Here is an 18,273-nt window from a genome sequence, read left to right on the forward strand (position 1 = left end):
AGTGAAAAGCAGGGCTTTTCTCCTCACAAAGTCTTGAGCTGGGCAGTGATATAGGCTAGGATTTGGTAAGACCTCTTTGCTCCTGACCTTCTGCCCAGCCAATTGATCTTGCTCTTTAAATCACATCATTTAAGCCCAGATCCCATCATAGAAAAAGAAGCACAAAAAAGAAAGAAAATGATAAGCCCCCTGAGGCAGCCAGTTTGACCATTTCTAATCTTTCATCCTTGGGGGACTATATTGGGAGTGGGGTTCACTTGTAGAATGGTATTAAGTGCTGGCTAGTTTCATTTTGTTCAGTTAAGAGTACTCCTCAAGGCGAGTGTGTAATGAAGGGAAAGCCAACCTCATCTCTTGCCTTAGGTTAATGGCCGATGAATGCAATCTGCCAAGTATAAAGATAAAGGGTGATGGGGAGTGACCTTCCCAATAACATATCGTCAAGAGTTTGCAAACATTCTATTATTAGTTAATTATCCCAGAATAATGGCAGAAGAGGACTAACAGCAACAATATGGATAGTGGATTTGTCTCAGAGCCAGGAGTGAGGCTGAGGCTAACTTGGAAGAGGGCAGGGCACTATGCAAGTCACTGGACATCTACATAAGCCTACATGTAGACTGACAATCCAGGGAACCCATTTTACATCATTCAATGGATAGTGTAGAGGTGGGCATGGTTACATAGAAGAGATTTCCAAGGCTGGCTACCAGGACTACCTTTTGTCCTCTATCATATTTTCCCTGTCCTAGACACACATCTCTGTACTTCCAAGACCATTGTACTCCCAAGGCCACAGCAATTTTCCTCATTAAGTTGCTACTATCTGTTCAGCCATGTGATTCATTATTCCTTCCAGGGTTACTTTTAGAGATGTAGTGACCTAAAGCAAAGGAGTGACTCTCATAGTACAATCTCAGACAAACCTCTGGAAAAGATATTTTTCTCTACAAGGGAATACTATGAAGTTTCTCATAACACAACCCACTGGAAATGTAACAGGCCAGATTAACTTCAAATGCAAGAGATTAAAAGTAAAACTGGACTCTGAATTGACTATATATCATTAAATTATACTTACTTCCAGTCTCAAATCACCATGATTTACTGTCCTCTCTCTTCAATACTATAACCCATGCATCTGGCACATAGTGAGAATTTAACGAATGGTACTCCTTGTTGCTTTCATTATCATTACTATTTGAAGCAGTAGTAGTAACAGTATTGCCCCAGTACCTGGCACAGTACCTGAGACATTATATATTCAAAACTATAATACTTTTCCCATTTGGGAGACCACCTCAGGGAAGATGTAGATGCCTGATCACTGCACTGTACACCTGAAGCTAAACAATAATGAATGCCAACTATAATATTATATATATATATATATATATATATATATATATATATATATATATACACACACACACACACACATATATATATGTATATATATGTATGTATACACTTACAAGAGGTGGAGTAGAGCATTGGGAGTGGAGACAGTGGAAATGGGATGGCTCGGTGCGATGTCAGAGAGACAGTGGATGGGGGGAGGAGGGTCCACAGTGTGAGGAATATAAATGATAAACGTCTAAGTATTACTTTGTCTTGTGCACCTAAAACTAATAAAAAAAATTATTTAAAAAAAATTGAATGAACAAAGAGATTTATTTTCCATTACATCAATTTCTTTTTGATACAAACAATGGAAAAGGAGTTTTTATTATTCATTACTTAGAGTTTGCATTAATTTTTAATTATTAAAATTTTAATCAAAAAGCAAAAAAAAAAAAAAAAAAAAACTACCTATAATACTTTTTTTTATTGCACCAGCTCCTGGCCCAGTGGCTGAAACATAATAGAGCACTGAGTAAGTTAGTTCTCTCCATTCTCACCTTTCCCTGGGATACATTTGTCTTTAGTTTCCCACATAGCAGTGCCTTACTCAAGTGGACACAGATCTTCTTATAGCAATAATGTTTAGCCCAGCACCACCAGTGACACCATCTGAAAAGATATCCAGCCTTTCTTACCATGGTAGATTATTAAGTGGAAAATGGGCAGCAAATGTTTAAGATGATTTTTTTCAGATGAGGAAACTGAGGTTATGAGCTATTAACTTGGAATTTTAGCTCACCTCTAATCCCTGTATTTTATTATACAGGGATAATATAATAACCTAGAAAATTATAGCTATTATAATAGCTGTATTATAGCCTAGAAAATATGCCCCCCACCACTGTCTCCCAACTAGGCCATGATCAATCGCACCACCTTTGTTCTTGCACTCTGCAGTGCCTGGACTACCCGCACATTTTTACATTTAATTCATCCTCCAAGGACTGGATTAAGAGCTGTCTCCTCCATTAAACATTCTCTCAGACCTCCAGCCTTCCCTGTGCCCTTTCTGAAATCTGAAAGCTTCAAATCAGTACCACATAGTTTAGCACTTTATTCTATAACCTTGCCAATCCTTCTCAGCTAGATTGTATTTGTTCATTAGATAAACATATCCATTTGTTAGGCATCCATTGTGTGGCAGACCCTGTGTGAGTGCTTGGAAGACAGGAATCAAGGTACTCCTACCCTAGTGGCAGGAAGACAAGCATGCAGTTGGGTGACATTGGAAAATCGTGATCCAAGTGTTTATGGCAAACTCAGAGGAAGATTGGCTAACTTTATGAGGGTATTGGGAGAAGGCTTCATAGAGAAGGGGAATTATAAGCAAGATACTGAAGTAAAGAAGGATTTTGTTAAGTAGAGAAAGTAGGATGAAGCCATGTGCAAATGGTCATAAGATGGCAATTCAGAGAACATGGCTCAGTATGGTTTGAACTTAAGGTGGGATGGAGAGAGACGAGAAAATATCATGGAATATTTACTCATTCATTCATCAAATATGTATCAAGCATCCAGAGTGTGCTAGGAACTTGGTTAAGTACAGGTGCTAGAGAAACAGGCCAGATGCAATCTCTGCACTTAAGATTTATGGCTAATTGGACATACAAATAATTACCCAGTAAGACAGAGAAATATATAACTAAAAATTATGTTAATCATTAAGAAGGAAAATAGTACAATGGAGAGAAGACTATGAAAGAACTACTTTATAGAGGGTAGTTAGTGAGGGTTGCACTGAGCCAGTGAGTGACATGTTTTTGAGGTTGGAAAGATGAAAAACAGCTAGAGAAGAGTGTTCTAGGTGGTAATCAAAGGACTTATGGTGGAAAAAAGCTTGGCATGTTGGAAGAATTGAAATAAGTTTCACAAAGCTAAAGAATAGTCAAAGGGATGTAAAATACAGCATAGGGAATATAGTCCATAATATTGTAATAACTATGTATGGTGTCAGATGGGTACAAGACTTATTGGGGTGATCACTTCATAAGTTATATAAATGTCTGATCACTATGTTGTACACCTGAAACTAATATAATATTGTATGTCAACTATAATTTAAAAGAAATTTAAATAAAGAAAAAAATAGTGGATGAGGACGAGACAGTGGCTTAAGATGAAGTTGTAGAGGTAAACACAAGCCAAGACCTAGTAGACCTCAGACGGGAGTGTTAATTTTATCACATGAACAGCAGGAAATTAACCAAGGAGCAGTAAAATGGGATCAAGTTTATGTTTCATGAGATAATTTGGGGATGGTGTCATAGACAATCTGGAAGGAGAGAGAATGGGGTCAGGATGATAAATTCTAAGGCTGTGAAATGGTCCCGGTGAGAAATGATGAAAGCAGAGATCTGTTATTTCATAGCCTCCAAAATTGACTAGTATAGTGCTAGGGACGCAGAAGGCTTCTACCATGTTGACATTGATTAAATAAATATAAACTTAATTGGGTTGTTGAGTCTCTTTTCAGGAAATCACACTGTCTCTTCCTCCTCCTCCCTTTTTGTTTATAATGGAGACAGGGGGTCAGTCTACATTTAGTATTATTAAAGCAATTTGCTGTGTAGTGACAAATGTGTACTCTAAGTACTACTTTCCTTTAGTCACTGCTGAGTTACTTGAAAGTAGCACCGGAAAATATCAGTGCTTCTCAAGACAGCCAAACAGCACATTTGCTCTCCTGAGATTTGTCATTTAGGCCTATTCAGGACAAGAGGTAACATTCACCTTCAAATACTAACTTCCCAGAAGATCACAAGCACATAAATCACAAATGCCATTTGGTATAATATTTGCTTCTCTCTCTGCCAAGACAGGGATGTAATTACCTGGAAGAGTGAGGCAAATGTTTGTGGGAGCTTAATGTCTTCATCTCTCTTATATCGAGATGAGACAAGAGGCTCTTTATTACATTACCATTTCCTTTTGCTGGCAAAACACTTTCGTAATGAAAGACACTTAAATAAGTCCATCCAAACAGCCTCCAGAGGATCCTGGAGGCCTCAGGGATAGGAGGAAAGGAGAGCCAATCACCTAATGCATCTGAGCCTCATCTTCTCTCCTGGGGAGGATAGCCATTCCTGTCTCACAGGGCTAGTACAAGGAGTCAATGAACAATGTGCAATTTGATCTGTGAACTACAAGGCAGGAGCTTTATACTGTGATTCATTATATGCAATTGAAGGCAAAGACTGTCTTATTTTCTCCCAGAGAAAGTTAAACACATTGCAGGAACACAAAATAGGTTTTACTTTAAAATTAATTCTATGAAAATCTGGCTTTAGATGTGATACATGTAAAACAGACCATTCACTTCTCAGATTTGAATCAGATTCTCAGATCTGTCAGCTCCTTGGTTTGGAATTGTGGAGGGAAAAAAATCATGATTGGGTAGAATGGGTGCATGTTTTTCTTTTGCAGCTGGTGTTGGCCTATTGGAATCAATACCCTTTCCCCAGTGAGTAGCATCAAGAAGTGGGGTTTCAGGTAGCACTAAAATGAGATTGCAGTCCAGGATTTGCAACTGGGGCAGCTGCAAATGTAATCCTGAAAATCAACACAAGCCCACAATCCCAGAACGCAAGGGAAATTGGCCAAAGATGAGCTCCAGCTTTGCATCACCAACCAGAAGTATTATCACGAGTATTTTCAGGCAGCAGAAGGGAAGGAAGGAACTATTAATAGACTGTGCCATGTCTCAGGAGGTTTACCCTGAGCCAGTTGGTTTAATAATGCGTTATCTTCCTTAACTCTCGCAGTGGCTTTATGAGGCGAAAATCATTCTTGAGCACAGGTCCTGGAACACAGTGAGCAGTCATTAATGATAACTGCTATAAATGTTGTTAATATTGATAACCTTAATAAACTGAAACACGGAGGGCTTGCCTTGAGTAACTTATCCAAGGTCACAGAGCTGGTAGAGCCAGGATTTGAACCCAGGTCTTTCTGACCCAAATGCTTGGGTTTTTCAGCTATACTCCTTTGCAAGAAGAAAAAGATTATGACATTAAAAGAGTTTGGGATTGTCCAATCCCTTATTCAGTCTGCCTCCATAACTGGCCATTTGAGACCTTCAGGTACCTAAGAATGTCTTTGGTCTCCTTCTCTCTTCTCACTCAGGTTTCTAAATTGATATCAACCATGGCCCAACTATACTACAAAAAGGTCAACTACTCACCCTACAGAGATCGCATTCCCCTGCAAATTGTGAGGGCTGAAACAGAGCTCTCTGCAGAGGAGAAGGCCTTCCTCAATGCTGTAGAGAAGGGGGACTACGCCACTGTGAAGCAGGCCCTACAGGAGGCTGAGATCTACTACAATGTCAACATCAACTGCATGGATCCTTTGGGCCGGAGTGCCCTGCTCATTGCTATTGAGAATGAGAACTTGGAGATCATGGACCTACTGCTGAAGCACAACGTGTACGTAGGTGATGCCTTGCTCTACGCCATCCGAAAGGAGGTAGTGGGTGCTGTGGAGCTTCTGCTCAGCTATAGGCGGCCCAGTGGAGAGAAGCAGGTAAGAGAAGTCCCTATATGCTGGGAAATAGCCAAGGACATTAGGGCAGCAGGTTCAGAAGCCTTGGAACTAGAAACGTTAGGTAGGCTAGAGTTGAGAAGCCCTGTTGTGGCAACTGTTTACTCTCAGAAATAGCATCTCTGGTGGTATCCTGGAACCACCCTGCATGGCCCATGCTGAGTTTTCCTCATTTTCCTTTTCCTTATTAGTATTTGCATATATATATATATATATATATATATATATATATATATATATACACACACACACACACACACACACACACACACATATTCGTTAATTCAATACTTAACAAGCCAAAAGGCTCTCCGTTTCCAGAATATCCAAGTTCATTCCACCCTCCCTACCCTCTGCTCTCTATCTTCATTTTCTTCCTCTACTCAAAGGTTACATTCTCAAAAAGGAGAGGAGAAATCCTTCTCACCAGCCTCTCTCCTGAAGAAGGACAAGAGGCCTTTCAACAGAGTGCCACAATACAGATGCAGGATGGGTACAGGTACTCACATATTTTTCTAGTAGCTGACACATGACTGCATTCCACCCCTAGATGTTTCGGTTTTTGCCTTGGTGATTCCCCTATCCTCTGAGATACCTAGGTTTCACACTCTGGAGTCATCTTTGAGTCTTTCATCTCCCTTTCCTCCATATCTAATCCCTAAGCTCTGTGGTTTCTTCTTTCCCAATATATTTTACATATTTTCCTTTCCATCCCAGCTCCCACCACTCTGCCTCTGGTTCTCATCATCTCTCTCCAGGATGAGTGGTTCTCAAAGTGTAGTCCCTAGACCAGCAGCATTAGCATCACCAGAGGAACTTGCTAGAAATGCAAATGCAAATTTTCAGGCCCTACCACAGACTGAATCAGAAACTCTGGGGGTGGGACCCAGCAAGTTGTGTCTTAACAAGCCCTCCTGGGGATATTTATGCACACTCAGATTTGAGAATCAATGTCCTAGATTAACATGAAAATCTTCTAACTTGACTCTCTGCCTCTAGCCTCCTTCTTCCTCTCAAGACATTCTGAACAATGACACAGGCTAATGATTCCTAAAATAGTGTAACAATCCTATCATTATTGTCCTTCTTTTCAATAACTACAGTGTCTCCTCATTAGAAGAGAAACCAACCCATGAAGCCTAACACTCAATACACTTCATTAACAGTCTTTTATAGTACTGTCTCCCTTAGTCCCTTCTAAAGCTTTCAAGTCAAACAGGTCTCTTCATTGTCTCTCTTCCTTTGGAGCATAGCATTGGACACATAGCAGGAACAAACAAAATACAGAGTCACCAAACACGGAATACTGCAATACATTAAAAAGTAGAAATATTACAAATCAAAACCAAAATTGCAAAGTGCTTGGAAAACATTGGTAATGAAAACACTCAACATCAAATCTCATGAGATATGACCAAATCTGTGTTTAAAGGGAATTCATAGCTTTAATGCTTGCCTGGTTAAAAAGGAATGAAAATAAGCTAACTGAACTTGCAGACTAAGAATTAGAATTGATAGAGCAGAAAGTAAGATACTAGACTAAAGGTCCCTTGAGTAAGGGGCCTGAATCCCCTTCTTCCGCATCAGCATTTAACAGAGCGAAAAGAGAAGAGACACTGTCTCTCTTCTTCACTGCTATATCCTAGCGCTGGGAAAATGTCTGCAACATCACAAGCACTCGATAAATATTTATTTTATGAATGAATAGTATGCAACCAGCATTGAGCTAAGCGTCTTATACAACTTACCTCATTTAATCCTCCCAGCAACCCTATTAGGTAACATTACCATCCCCATTCTACCAATTACCATTATTACCATCCACATTCTACCAATGAGAAAAATTGACTCACAGGATAGTTAAGTCGCTTGTCCAAGATCACAATAAATGTCAGAGCCAGTGGAAGGCAGTGTGGAGGTTCCTGAAAAAATTACTAATAGAATTACCATATGACCCAGCAATCCCTCTCCTGGGTATCTACCCAAAAAATCTGAAAACATTTATAGGTAAAGACACATGTGCTCCAATGTTCATTGTAGCTTTGTTTATGGTGGCCAAGACATGGAAACAACCAAAATGTCCTTCGATAGATGAAGGATAAAGAAGTTGTGGTATATATACACAATGGAATACTATTTGGTGGTAAGAAAAGATGATATAGGAACATTTGTGACAACATGGATGGATCTTGAGAGTATAATGCTAAGCGAAATAAGTCAGACAGAAAAAGCAGAGAACGATAGGATTTCACTGATATGTGGTATATAAACCAAAAACAACAAAAGAACAAGACAAACAAATGAGAAACTAAAACTCATAGACACAGACAATAGTTTAGTGGTTACCAGAGGGTAAGGGGGGAGGGGAGTGGGAGATGCGGGTACGGGGGATCAAACATATGGTGATGGAAGGAGAATTGACTCTGGGTGGTGAACACACAATGGGATTTATAGATGATGTAATACAGAATTGTATGTCTGAAATCTATGTAATTTTACTAAAAATTGTCACCCCAATAAATTTAAAAAATAAAATAAAAAAATAAAATCTTTTGAGAACGATTAAAAAAAAGAAAAGAAAAGCAGAGGTGATAGGGGACAGACCTGTCGTGTTCCTGAACGTAGAGCAAAGGACTTCAGTATTTCACCATTAATTATGAGATTAGCTGAGGGTTTGTCATATATGGCCTTTATCATGTTAAGGTATTTTACTTCTATACCTATTTTATTAAGTGTTTTAATCATAAATGGATGTTGTATCTTGTCAAATGCTTTTTCTGCATCAATTGATATACTCATATGATTTTTGTCCTTTATTTTGTTTATGTGATGTATCACATTGATAGATTTGCAGATGTTGAACCATCCTTATGCCCCGGGATGAACCCCATTTGGTTGTGATGAATAATATTTTTAATGCATTGTTGTATTCGATTTGCTAGAATTTTGTTTAGGATTTTTGCATCTGTATTCATCAGAGATATTGGTCTGTAGTTTTCTTTTTTTGTGTTGTCCTTATCAGGTTTTGGTATCAGGGTAATGTTGGCCTCATAAAATGAGTTAGGGAGTACGATCTCTTCTTCAATTTTTTGGAAGAGTTTAAGCAGGATTGGTATTAGATCCTCTTTGAAGGTTTGGTAGAATTCACTAGTGAAGATATCTGGTCCAGGACTTTTGCTTTTGGGAAGGTTTTGGGTGACTGATTCGATTTCCTTACTGGTGATCGGTCTGTTTAGATTTTCCAGTTCTTCATGGTTCAGCCCAGGAAGGCTATATGTTTCTAAGAACTTGTCCATTTCTTCTAGGTTATTGAATTTGGTAGCATATAGTCCTTCATAGTATTCTTGGATGATCCTTTGTATTTCTGTGGTTTCCGTGATAACTTCCCTGTTTTCATTTCTGATTTAGTTAATTAGTGTCTTCTCTCTTTTTATCTTAGTGAGGCTAGCCAAGGGTTTGTCAATTTTGTTAATCTTTTCAAAGAACAACCGCTTTGTCACATTAATTTTTTCTATTGTCTTTTTGTTCTCTATTTCATTTAGTTCTGCTCTGATTTTTGTTATTTCCTTTCTTCTGCTAACCTTGGGTTTTAGTTGTTCTTCTTTTTCTAGTTCTTTAAGGTGTAACGTGAGGTTATTTATTTGGGATTTTTCTTGTTTCTTGAGATAGGCCTATAGTGATATAAATTTCCCTCCTAAAACTGTTTTCTCTGCATCCCAAAAATTTTGGTAGAATGTATTTTCATTGTCATTTGTTTCTATGTATCTTTTGATCTCTCCTCTAATTTCTTCTTGACCCAGTCATTCTTTAAAGGTATGTTGTTTAATCTCCTTGTATTTGTGCTTTTTCCTGATTTCTTTTTGCAGTTGATATCCAATTTCAAAGCCTTGTGATCACAGAATATACTTGGTATGATTTCAATCTTCTTAAATTTGCTGAGGCTGATTTTATGTCCCAATATATGGTCTATCCTTGAGAATGTTCCGTGTACACTAGAAAAAAATGTATTGTCTGATGTTTTAGGATGAAGTGTTCTATATATGTCAGGTATGTCTGTTTCACTTAATGTGTCATTTAGGGCTGCTATTTCGTTATTCATTTTCTGTTTGAATAATCTATCCATAGCTGTCAATGATGTATTTAAGTCCCCTAGTATAACTGTGTTTTGGTCAATTTCTCCCTTTAGTTCTGTTAGTAGTTGCTTGGTATATTTCGGTGCTCCCTGATTGGGGGCATAAATGTTGATGACTGTAGTGCAGTGGATCCTGCCGACTTCGCCATGTGTCATGTTGGGTGTCAGGCGGGGTCTCTGGTCCCACTCCCCACATAAGAACGCAGGACATGGTGAGGCCAAAAAGGAATACCCACGGAGCCATAGGTAGGGGAGTCATACCACTATACTCTCACTGGCGGCTGGGTTGGAGACACAGGAACCAGGAGCAACACAATTCTCAACCCTCACTGTGCCACTTGCAGACTCAGACACCATCTTCTTGCTAGCTCCCCCTTTTTTTGCTAGCCTAGCCACGGCAGTTATATTCATGGCTAATGGCTCACTGGTTACAGCTGACGGCAAACTAGCCACAGCTGCTGGCCATTTGATCACAGCCGATGGCCATTTACTACCTGAGCCAGCACCTTTCTATGTGACGCCGAGAGCCTGGAAACTGCTTTTCGGGGCTCTGTCCCCACAATGACTGTTATGACTTCTTGTTGTATAGTCTTCTTTACCATTATGAAATGTCCATCTTTGTCTCTTGTTACCTTTTTTACCCTAAAGTCTGTTTCATCTGATATAAGTATGTCTACACTTTATTTTCTCTGGAGATCATTGGCTTGGAGTGTCAATTTCCTCCCTTTCACTTTGAGTCTATGCTTGTCCTTGTAGCTCAGATGTGTCTCTTGGAGACAGCGTATGGTTGGGTTTCGTTTTTTGATCCAATCTGCTACTCTGTGCCTTTTTATTGGTGAGTTCAGTTTAACTTTAGTGTGATTATTGATATGTGAGGATTTTCTGTCATTCTATCTTTAGTTTTCTGGTAAGGCTGTGTCTCCATTGTTTCTCTGCCTTTTTGTTGTTGTCTATTATTTCTGTATGGTGGTATTTTATGATGTTTCCCTCTGTTTCTTCTTTTATTACAGTATATATTTCAGTTCTGGATTTTTTTTGAGTGGTTACCCTTAAGTTTATGTAAAAGAAAGTTTGATATTTAGAGTATTCTATTTTCTTCAGTACGCTTACTTTCTCCCTTCCCATATTCCGGTTAAGGCATTTACTCTCCCCCTTTTTATGTTTTGCTTGCCACAAACTGTCCCTGTTGATGGTAGTCGACTAGCCTCCTTTAGTATTTCTTGTAGTGCAGGTCGTGTATTAGAAAATTCCCTCAGCTTCTCTATGTCTGGAAAGGTCTTTATTCCTCCTTCATATCTAAAGGATATCTTTGCTGGATACATTATTCTTGGCTCATAATTTCTCTCTTTCAATACTTTGAATATTTGATTCCACTCCCTCCTGGCTTGTAGAATTTCAGCTGAAAAATCTGATGATAATCTAATGGGCTTTCCTTTGTAGGTCACCGTCTTCTTTTCCCTGGTTGCCTTGAGGATTCTTTCTTTGTCGTTGATTTTAGACAGCTTCAATACAATGTGTCTTGGAGAACGCCTTTTGGGATTGAGGTAATTACGTGTTCTATTTGCTTCTTGAATTCGAGGATCCAGTTCTGTCCACAAGTTTGGGAAGTTCTCATGGACAATTTGTTTGAATATATTCTCCGTTCTCTTATCTCTTTCTTTTCCTTCTGGTATGCCCATTATTCTTATATTGCTCTTTCTGATGAAGTCAGAAAGTTCTTGTAGAGTTCTTTCATTTCTTTTAAGTCTCAAGTCTCTTTCTTCTTCCTTCTGTGTAATTTCCAGGTTTCTATCTTAGATGTCATTGATTCTTTCCTTCAATTGGTCAACTCTACTGCCTAAGCTGTCTATTTCATTCTTAATTTCTTCTATTGAGTTCTTAATCTCCAGAAATTCTATTTGGTTCTTTTTAAAATTTCAATCTCTTTCGTAAGATGCTCATGTTTTTCTTTGATTGTGTTTCTGAGTTCATTAAACTGTCTTTCTGTGTTTTCTTGCATCTCGTTGAGTTTTTTCAGACTGCAATCTTGAATTCTCTGTCATTTAAGTCACATTATTTTCATATTGTTAATTTCGTTTTCTGGAGACTTTCTTCCTAGCAGTCTTGTTGCCTTGGTTATTCATGGAAATTAATGATTTATTATTTCACTTCCTAGACATCTACAGTAGTGGCTCCTGCAACAGGTTGATAGGAAGAGGTGTTTCTTTTGTTTTCCAGTACTTGTTCGTAGAATATTTTATTTTCTCTCCGACTGCAGCCTTTTTTTCTCTCTCACACAGTAGTGCTATGTTTTCTCTGCACTATTCCAGCTTCTCACACAATGGGGGAGTTCCCTGGGTGATGGGCTTTTCCTGTGTTAACAGTTCTCCTGGGTCACAGGGAGCTGTGTCCATGTGGGTATGCTTTTGAGGTTCCAAAGCTCTTCCTGCACCAGATTCAGAGCTCGTGTGTTTCAGCAGTTCTCTTTACTCTTGCAAGGATTCACCCAGATAGGTGGGGACAGGGGCGTGGTGAGTTGCGAGAATTGGCCCAGAGCAATGGCGGCCACCATCAGCACAGCCGTTTCTGCTTCCACAGCTACCTCCTCTTTGCCGGAACTAGTTGGGCTTTGAATCTGTGTCTGCGGACCACAGTTCTCAGAACTGCAAATATTCTGTTGTTTTGATCTGACACTGCTACTGTTCTGCTTCTAGCACTGGGAAGGTGGGGGCGGAGCAAGCTCTGGGAGGGTGAGGAGGGGGTGGCTCCACCACAGCCGGTCCTGTTTCCACAGCTCTCTCACCTTTGCTGGAACTAGTTGAACTGCAAATCTTTGTCTGTGGTCCACAGTTCTCAGAATAGCTAATGCTCTGTTCTTTTAATCTGACACTGCTATTGTTCCGCTTCCAGCACCGGGCAGGTGGGGGCGGGACATGCTCTGGGAGGGCAGAGATGGGGCAGCCAGTCTCAGTGTCTAAGGCTTCTGTTCTCTGCTCAGCTGTGAGGGCTTAACGCACCGTATGCAGCCTTCTTCCCTCAGTCATTTCTCCGAGGTCTCTGCCGTGAGTTTTGTGTTCAACCATGTTATATGCTGCCCCCTCAGCCCTTGGGCGATAAACAGAGCCCTAGCAGTCCGAGTTCTTCCATCTCCCGCAGCTGCAGTCGTTCCTGGATGCAGCGAGCTCGGTGGACTGAGCTAGGTCTGCATCCTCTGCCTGCGCGGCTCCGTCTCCACCCTTCTCCCTTCCCTCCTCCCCCTCTCGTGCCTTTCACCCACCTTTAGGTGAATTCAGTAGTGGGCCTCTTCGTCTTGCCTGTCTGCTGTGCAGGGAGTCCTTTGTCGAGTTATAGTTGTTCGATTAGTTGTAAATTCCAGGGGAGATTTAAAGAGACTCACCTCACACAACCATTTTGATGACGTCTCCGAGAATTATTATTTAACATTTGGCATAATGTGTGGCACATAGCATTCAATATATGATACTCTTAACATTAACATTAATACAAAATATTATTAGTATTATTAATTCTTTGTTACCTGAATTGCCCAATGTAACAGTAGGTATTTATGCCTCTAATAATCTGAGTAACAGCTTTAATTCTATGATTCTTATTCCAAAGTAAAAATTCTAAGCAAAATAAAAGTGAGTTGTGGCAATTAAGTCAAGAAAATAAATCAGATGGTTCATTGGAAGTAAAGGTCAGAATGACTGCATCGCATCATATTGGCCAAACTGATAAAGTGAGTTATCTCCTCTCATGTATTAGGTTGGTGCAAAAGTTATTGTGTTTTTTCCAATTATTTTTAACCTTTTAGCCTGCAATTACATTTGCACCAACCTAATATCTGTGGTGAATTTCAGTAAATATGGCCTACTTCACTCACAGAGCAGAATTGGAAAAAGTTTAAAGATTATTAGGTCTGAAGTGACATTTGCAATGTCACTCAACTGAGCCTGAACTGGCATAAATGCTTCCTATTTCCCAAGCCACTCTTTCTACTACCATACTTTGCCTCCAAGGAATCATCAGAAGTGGTAACATTTGCAACAAAGCTGAAAATAAAGAAAGCAACTACCAAGAGTGTCTATCTAGGTAACTCATTGATGACAGAGTTCCAGCAAATGATTAATTCTCTTCAGTTCTATTCAATTTTCTAAGCATTTTTGACTACTAATCATATGCCTCACAACAAATTTGAAAGACACAGTAAGTGCCCTCAAGATATTTATAGTTTCATGGGGTGAACAGATATACACATGCTATTCAAACAGTCCACACCTCTTAGTGGGCTTCTGTGTTCCAAGGGACACAAAAGATTTAAGACAGTAATGTTTGTCTTTCAGAAAGAAAAAAATAATAATTATTTAAACTTGGGCTCAAGTAGACCAAGGGAGCTGGCTACATAACACTTCACAAGGAAGAAACCATGAAGTAATCTCAAAAGCAAGTCACTAACTAGAAATACATGAGGTTTTTTAGCCATGACCTTCATCACCTCCCTTCAGGGTTAGCATCAACTCAGGGCTTTCTTTCTGTAGTCTCATAGTCTTGGTTATATATAGCCCTAACCCATATACACATCTCCAGTTAGGAAGTTACCTATTCTCTATTCTTCTTCACCTCACATGTACACTTACCTAGAGGGCAGCCATTTTCTATCTCCTTTTCAGTCCAGGTTCCTCATTGTTATTGGTATTTCCAGCTTATGGCTCTTGTTGTAAAATTCAGTTCAAGTGTGAAATATCAGTGCAAACCTCAGAGCTCTCCTTCCATCTCCCTTCCTGGCTGGCCTAGCCCATCACACCAAACACTACCTTGTACTGATTCTTTTCCATATGCCAACAACAAATATGGGGCAGAAATAAAACAGTACAAGGAAATGCATGTTACATTATCCAAAATGTGTAATGTGGACAATATAGGAGGCCACTCTGGATAGAAGTAGACAGAAAAGTTTCAAGGGAGAAACATTTCAGAAAAGAAATAGGCTTTGAACTGGAAAAGTAGAAAGAAGGGGATGGCACACTGGTCAGAAAGAAGTAAATGACCGGTGATGTGGGTAATGGGAATGATGGTGACTTGTTCGCAGTGGGTCCTGGAATGAAGGATTGGTGATAAAAGCAACGCTTGGGGTTCATGTTACCTTCATGAGATTAGCCTCATGGAGGAAAGTTCCAAATACCTCACCCACAGTCAGGACACTGGGCCAGGTGGGCCCTGAGTCTAATTACAAACATTAGTTGCTGGATTTCCTGTCATCATCTGCACTCCCTCTTTTTTTCTCTCATTCTAGTTGGAGTAAAGGATAATGAGTCTATGGCCATTGGTTGAGCCACTCCTTAGCTGTGACGTTGGTGAATAGTCACCACCATCCCAACAGGTTGTTACTGGTCTTCTGACTGGTAGAGGAGAGAGGGCTAGTGTGTATGAAAGAAGCTGGACCCACTGGTCACCCAGGGGCCTGGTTGGACACGGCTGCCCTTCCACAAATATTTATGAATAGCTGACCATATTTATCTTTGATGCTCCACTTTCATCCATATACTTGTCCAAATGACAGTCTCTCCTCCAACCCTGTCGTGTGGGGGACTCTGCTCGCTGGACCAGTTGTCATGCAGGGCGGCCTGCGGGATCTCTGGTCCCACTCCCCACACAAGAACGCAGGATATGGTTAGGCCAAAAAGGAACACCCACCCAGCCATAGGTAGGGAAGTCATACCACTATGGTCTCACTGGAGGCTGGGTTTACACGACGTGCAACCTGCTGTCCGCTTTGCTGCCAACCGACCAACTCTCCTCCACTCTCCTCCTCTCTCCTCCTCTCTCCTCCACTTCTCTCCGTAGCCGCGGCAGTTATATTAGTGGCCAATGGCTCAATGGTTACAGCTGACGGCCAACCAGCCACAGCTGATGGCTATCTACTACCTGAGCCAGCACCTTTCCACATGAGGCCAAGAGCCTGGAAACTGCTCTCTGGGGCTCTGTCCCCACAAACCCCTCCCCATAGACACAGGTCCAATGTCTGTGTCACATTTTAATGTCATGGGTTGACAACTCTCTTCACTTCCATGATATCATGCCTGTCTGGTTCCACCTCTCTCTCTGACCACTACTTCTTAATCTATTTTTCAGAATCCTTCAATATTGATGCTGCCCAGAGTTCTGTCACTTTTCCTTTTGTAACCCAATATCTATCATGAGCTCCATAATTTATTTTGGACATAGATGTACCCCAAACACTTAAAATTCACTATGTCTAATAATAGAAATAGCAAAGACTAATTTAGCATTTACTATGCTCCAGGCACCATTTTAAGTACACAACATACATTAACTTGAGACTTCACAACCATCTTATGATGCAGGATAATACTATTATCCATTCTTATAAATGGGGACATCAGGAGGTTAAATAAGGAACAAAGAGGTTAAATAACTTTCCCAAGCTCATAGGGCTAGTAAGTGCACAAACTAGGATTCAAACCTAGGAAGTCTTGCAGTATAGTCTGTGTTTTTATTCCCCTGCTGGCCTCATTTTGCCCTCTGAATCCTTCTCGTCGTCCGATGTGTCCTTTCAAGTGATGACACCTGTATCGTTCTAGTTATCCTTCCAGTTATCTAACTTGGAAAGTTTGAAGTTGTCTTCCTCTTCACCCACTCCTTCAGCCACCCACACTCAGTTGGTTACCAAGTACCTTGGAATAACTTGATTGAGATGAGGAGACAAAAACATAAACAATTAGTTGAAATATAAATGCTGTTAAAGATAAGAGACTCCTGTATATGTGGGCATATAGGTATTTGATCATGTCACTCAAATGACCACAGTTGTTCCTTACTTCCTATAGAATAAAGTTCAAAATACAGGCACAGGGTTGATAGTTTGAGAAAACAGTGTGTGGGGACAGAGCACCAGAGAGCAGTTTCCAGGCTCTCTGCCTCATGTGAAAAGGTGCTGGCTCAGGTAGTAGATGGCCATCAGCTGTGGCTAGTTGGCCGTCAGCTGTAGCCAGTTAGCCAGTTGGTCACTGATATAACTGCCACGGCTGTGGTGGAAAGAGTCGGTCCGTTGGCAGAAAAGTGGACATCAGGTCGCACGTCGTGTGAATCCAGCCTCCAGTGAGACTATAGTGGTATGACTCCCCTACCTATGGCTCCGTGGGTGTTCCTTTTTGGCCTCACCATATCCTGTGGTCTTGTGTGGGGAGCGGGAGCTGAGACCCTGCAGGCCGCCCCGCGTGACAAATGGCACAGCGAGCAGGGTATGGTGCCAGCCAAAACTCACCGAAGGATGGTGGAGCAGTTTATGCATACAAAAGTTCAGCTTCAGGAGGCCCGCGAGGAGTGATGCCGGGAGCGGGAGGCACGGTCTGCCTGGGAGACTCGAGACTCCAGATGGCGCACCTCCCACTTGGCCATGGAAGGCATTGTCCTCCTTTTGTTGAGCTGCTTCTGCTGAAGGCTCCGAGGATTGTGGACGTTATATACCGGAGTCCCCACCCACTCAGACACCTGGCACGGCAAGCAGGATTCCGGCCATGTAGGAATGGAGTCTGACTCTGGGCAGGAGGACGTGTGGCCCCACACAGTGTGTGGTGTCCAGTGGCCACTGTTCTCAGGAGTTGGATCCCCAAGGAGGGGTGGGAGGACATGGATGGCTCTCCGGCCAGTGTTGAGAGGGCCCTGCAGGCTCTGGCTGAGCAGTTGCCAGAGGAGGCAAAGGCTATAGCCGGCCGCATGGGCTGGATGTTCCTCACGGCCTTGAGTCTCAACATGGAAAATGTGCTTAATGAAATGGCCCAGGTGCTGGACTAGGTGTCCTGGTTGGAAGCGCTGGAAGCTCAGGTCTGCCTGTTAGAAGAGGGGCCCCATAGTGGAGACTCTGAGGCAGAGGCGAAGGAAGCATGTGGAGACAATGTAACTCCCAACCCCTACGCCCGGCCAATCTTGAAGCAAAGGGTAAAACATGAGCAAACTTTGGGCCCCGGGGGCGTTGCTGCAGGCAACCCAGTTGTGACTAAGTTCACAAGCTACACCCCTTACACTCCCACTGAGTTGCAGGAGCTGGGGAGGCGGTACAGACAGCGCCCTGGAGAGCCAGTCTCGGCTTGGCTACTATGTTTATGGTATGATTGACCAAACAACATTCTATGCTCCCCAGGCGAGATGGAAAAGCTAGCCTTTATGATAGTGCATCCGTCCCTGCAACAAAGGTT

At 41.3% G+C, this 18,273-nt stretch overlaps 1 protein-coding gene across 1 annotated transcript in view; it reads left to right on the forward strand.

Moving 5' to 3' along the window:
* Positions 1-18,273, forward strand: part of TRPC5 (transient receptor potential cation channel subfamily C member 5) — a 384,761-nt gene that overhangs the window by 176,195 nt on the left and 190,293 nt on the right. The window contains exon 2 of the mRNA XM_033111511.1: positions 5,527-5,925. Within this exon, the coding sequence (XP_032967402.1) occupies positions 5,548-5,925 (378 nt within the window). The 5' untranslated portion in view covers positions 5,527-5,547. The remainder of the gene's footprint in view (positions 1-5,526; positions 5,926-18,273) is intronic.

The sequence above is a fragment of the Rhinolophus ferrumequinum genome, chromosome X (assembly GCF_004115265.2).
Source record: "Rhinolophus ferrumequinum isolate MPI-CBG mRhiFer1 chromosome X, mRhiFer1_v1.p, whole genome shotgun sequence".
Classification (NCBI taxonomy): domain Eukaryota; kingdom Metazoa; phylum Chordata; class Mammalia; order Chiroptera; family Rhinolophidae; genus Rhinolophus; species Rhinolophus ferrumequinum.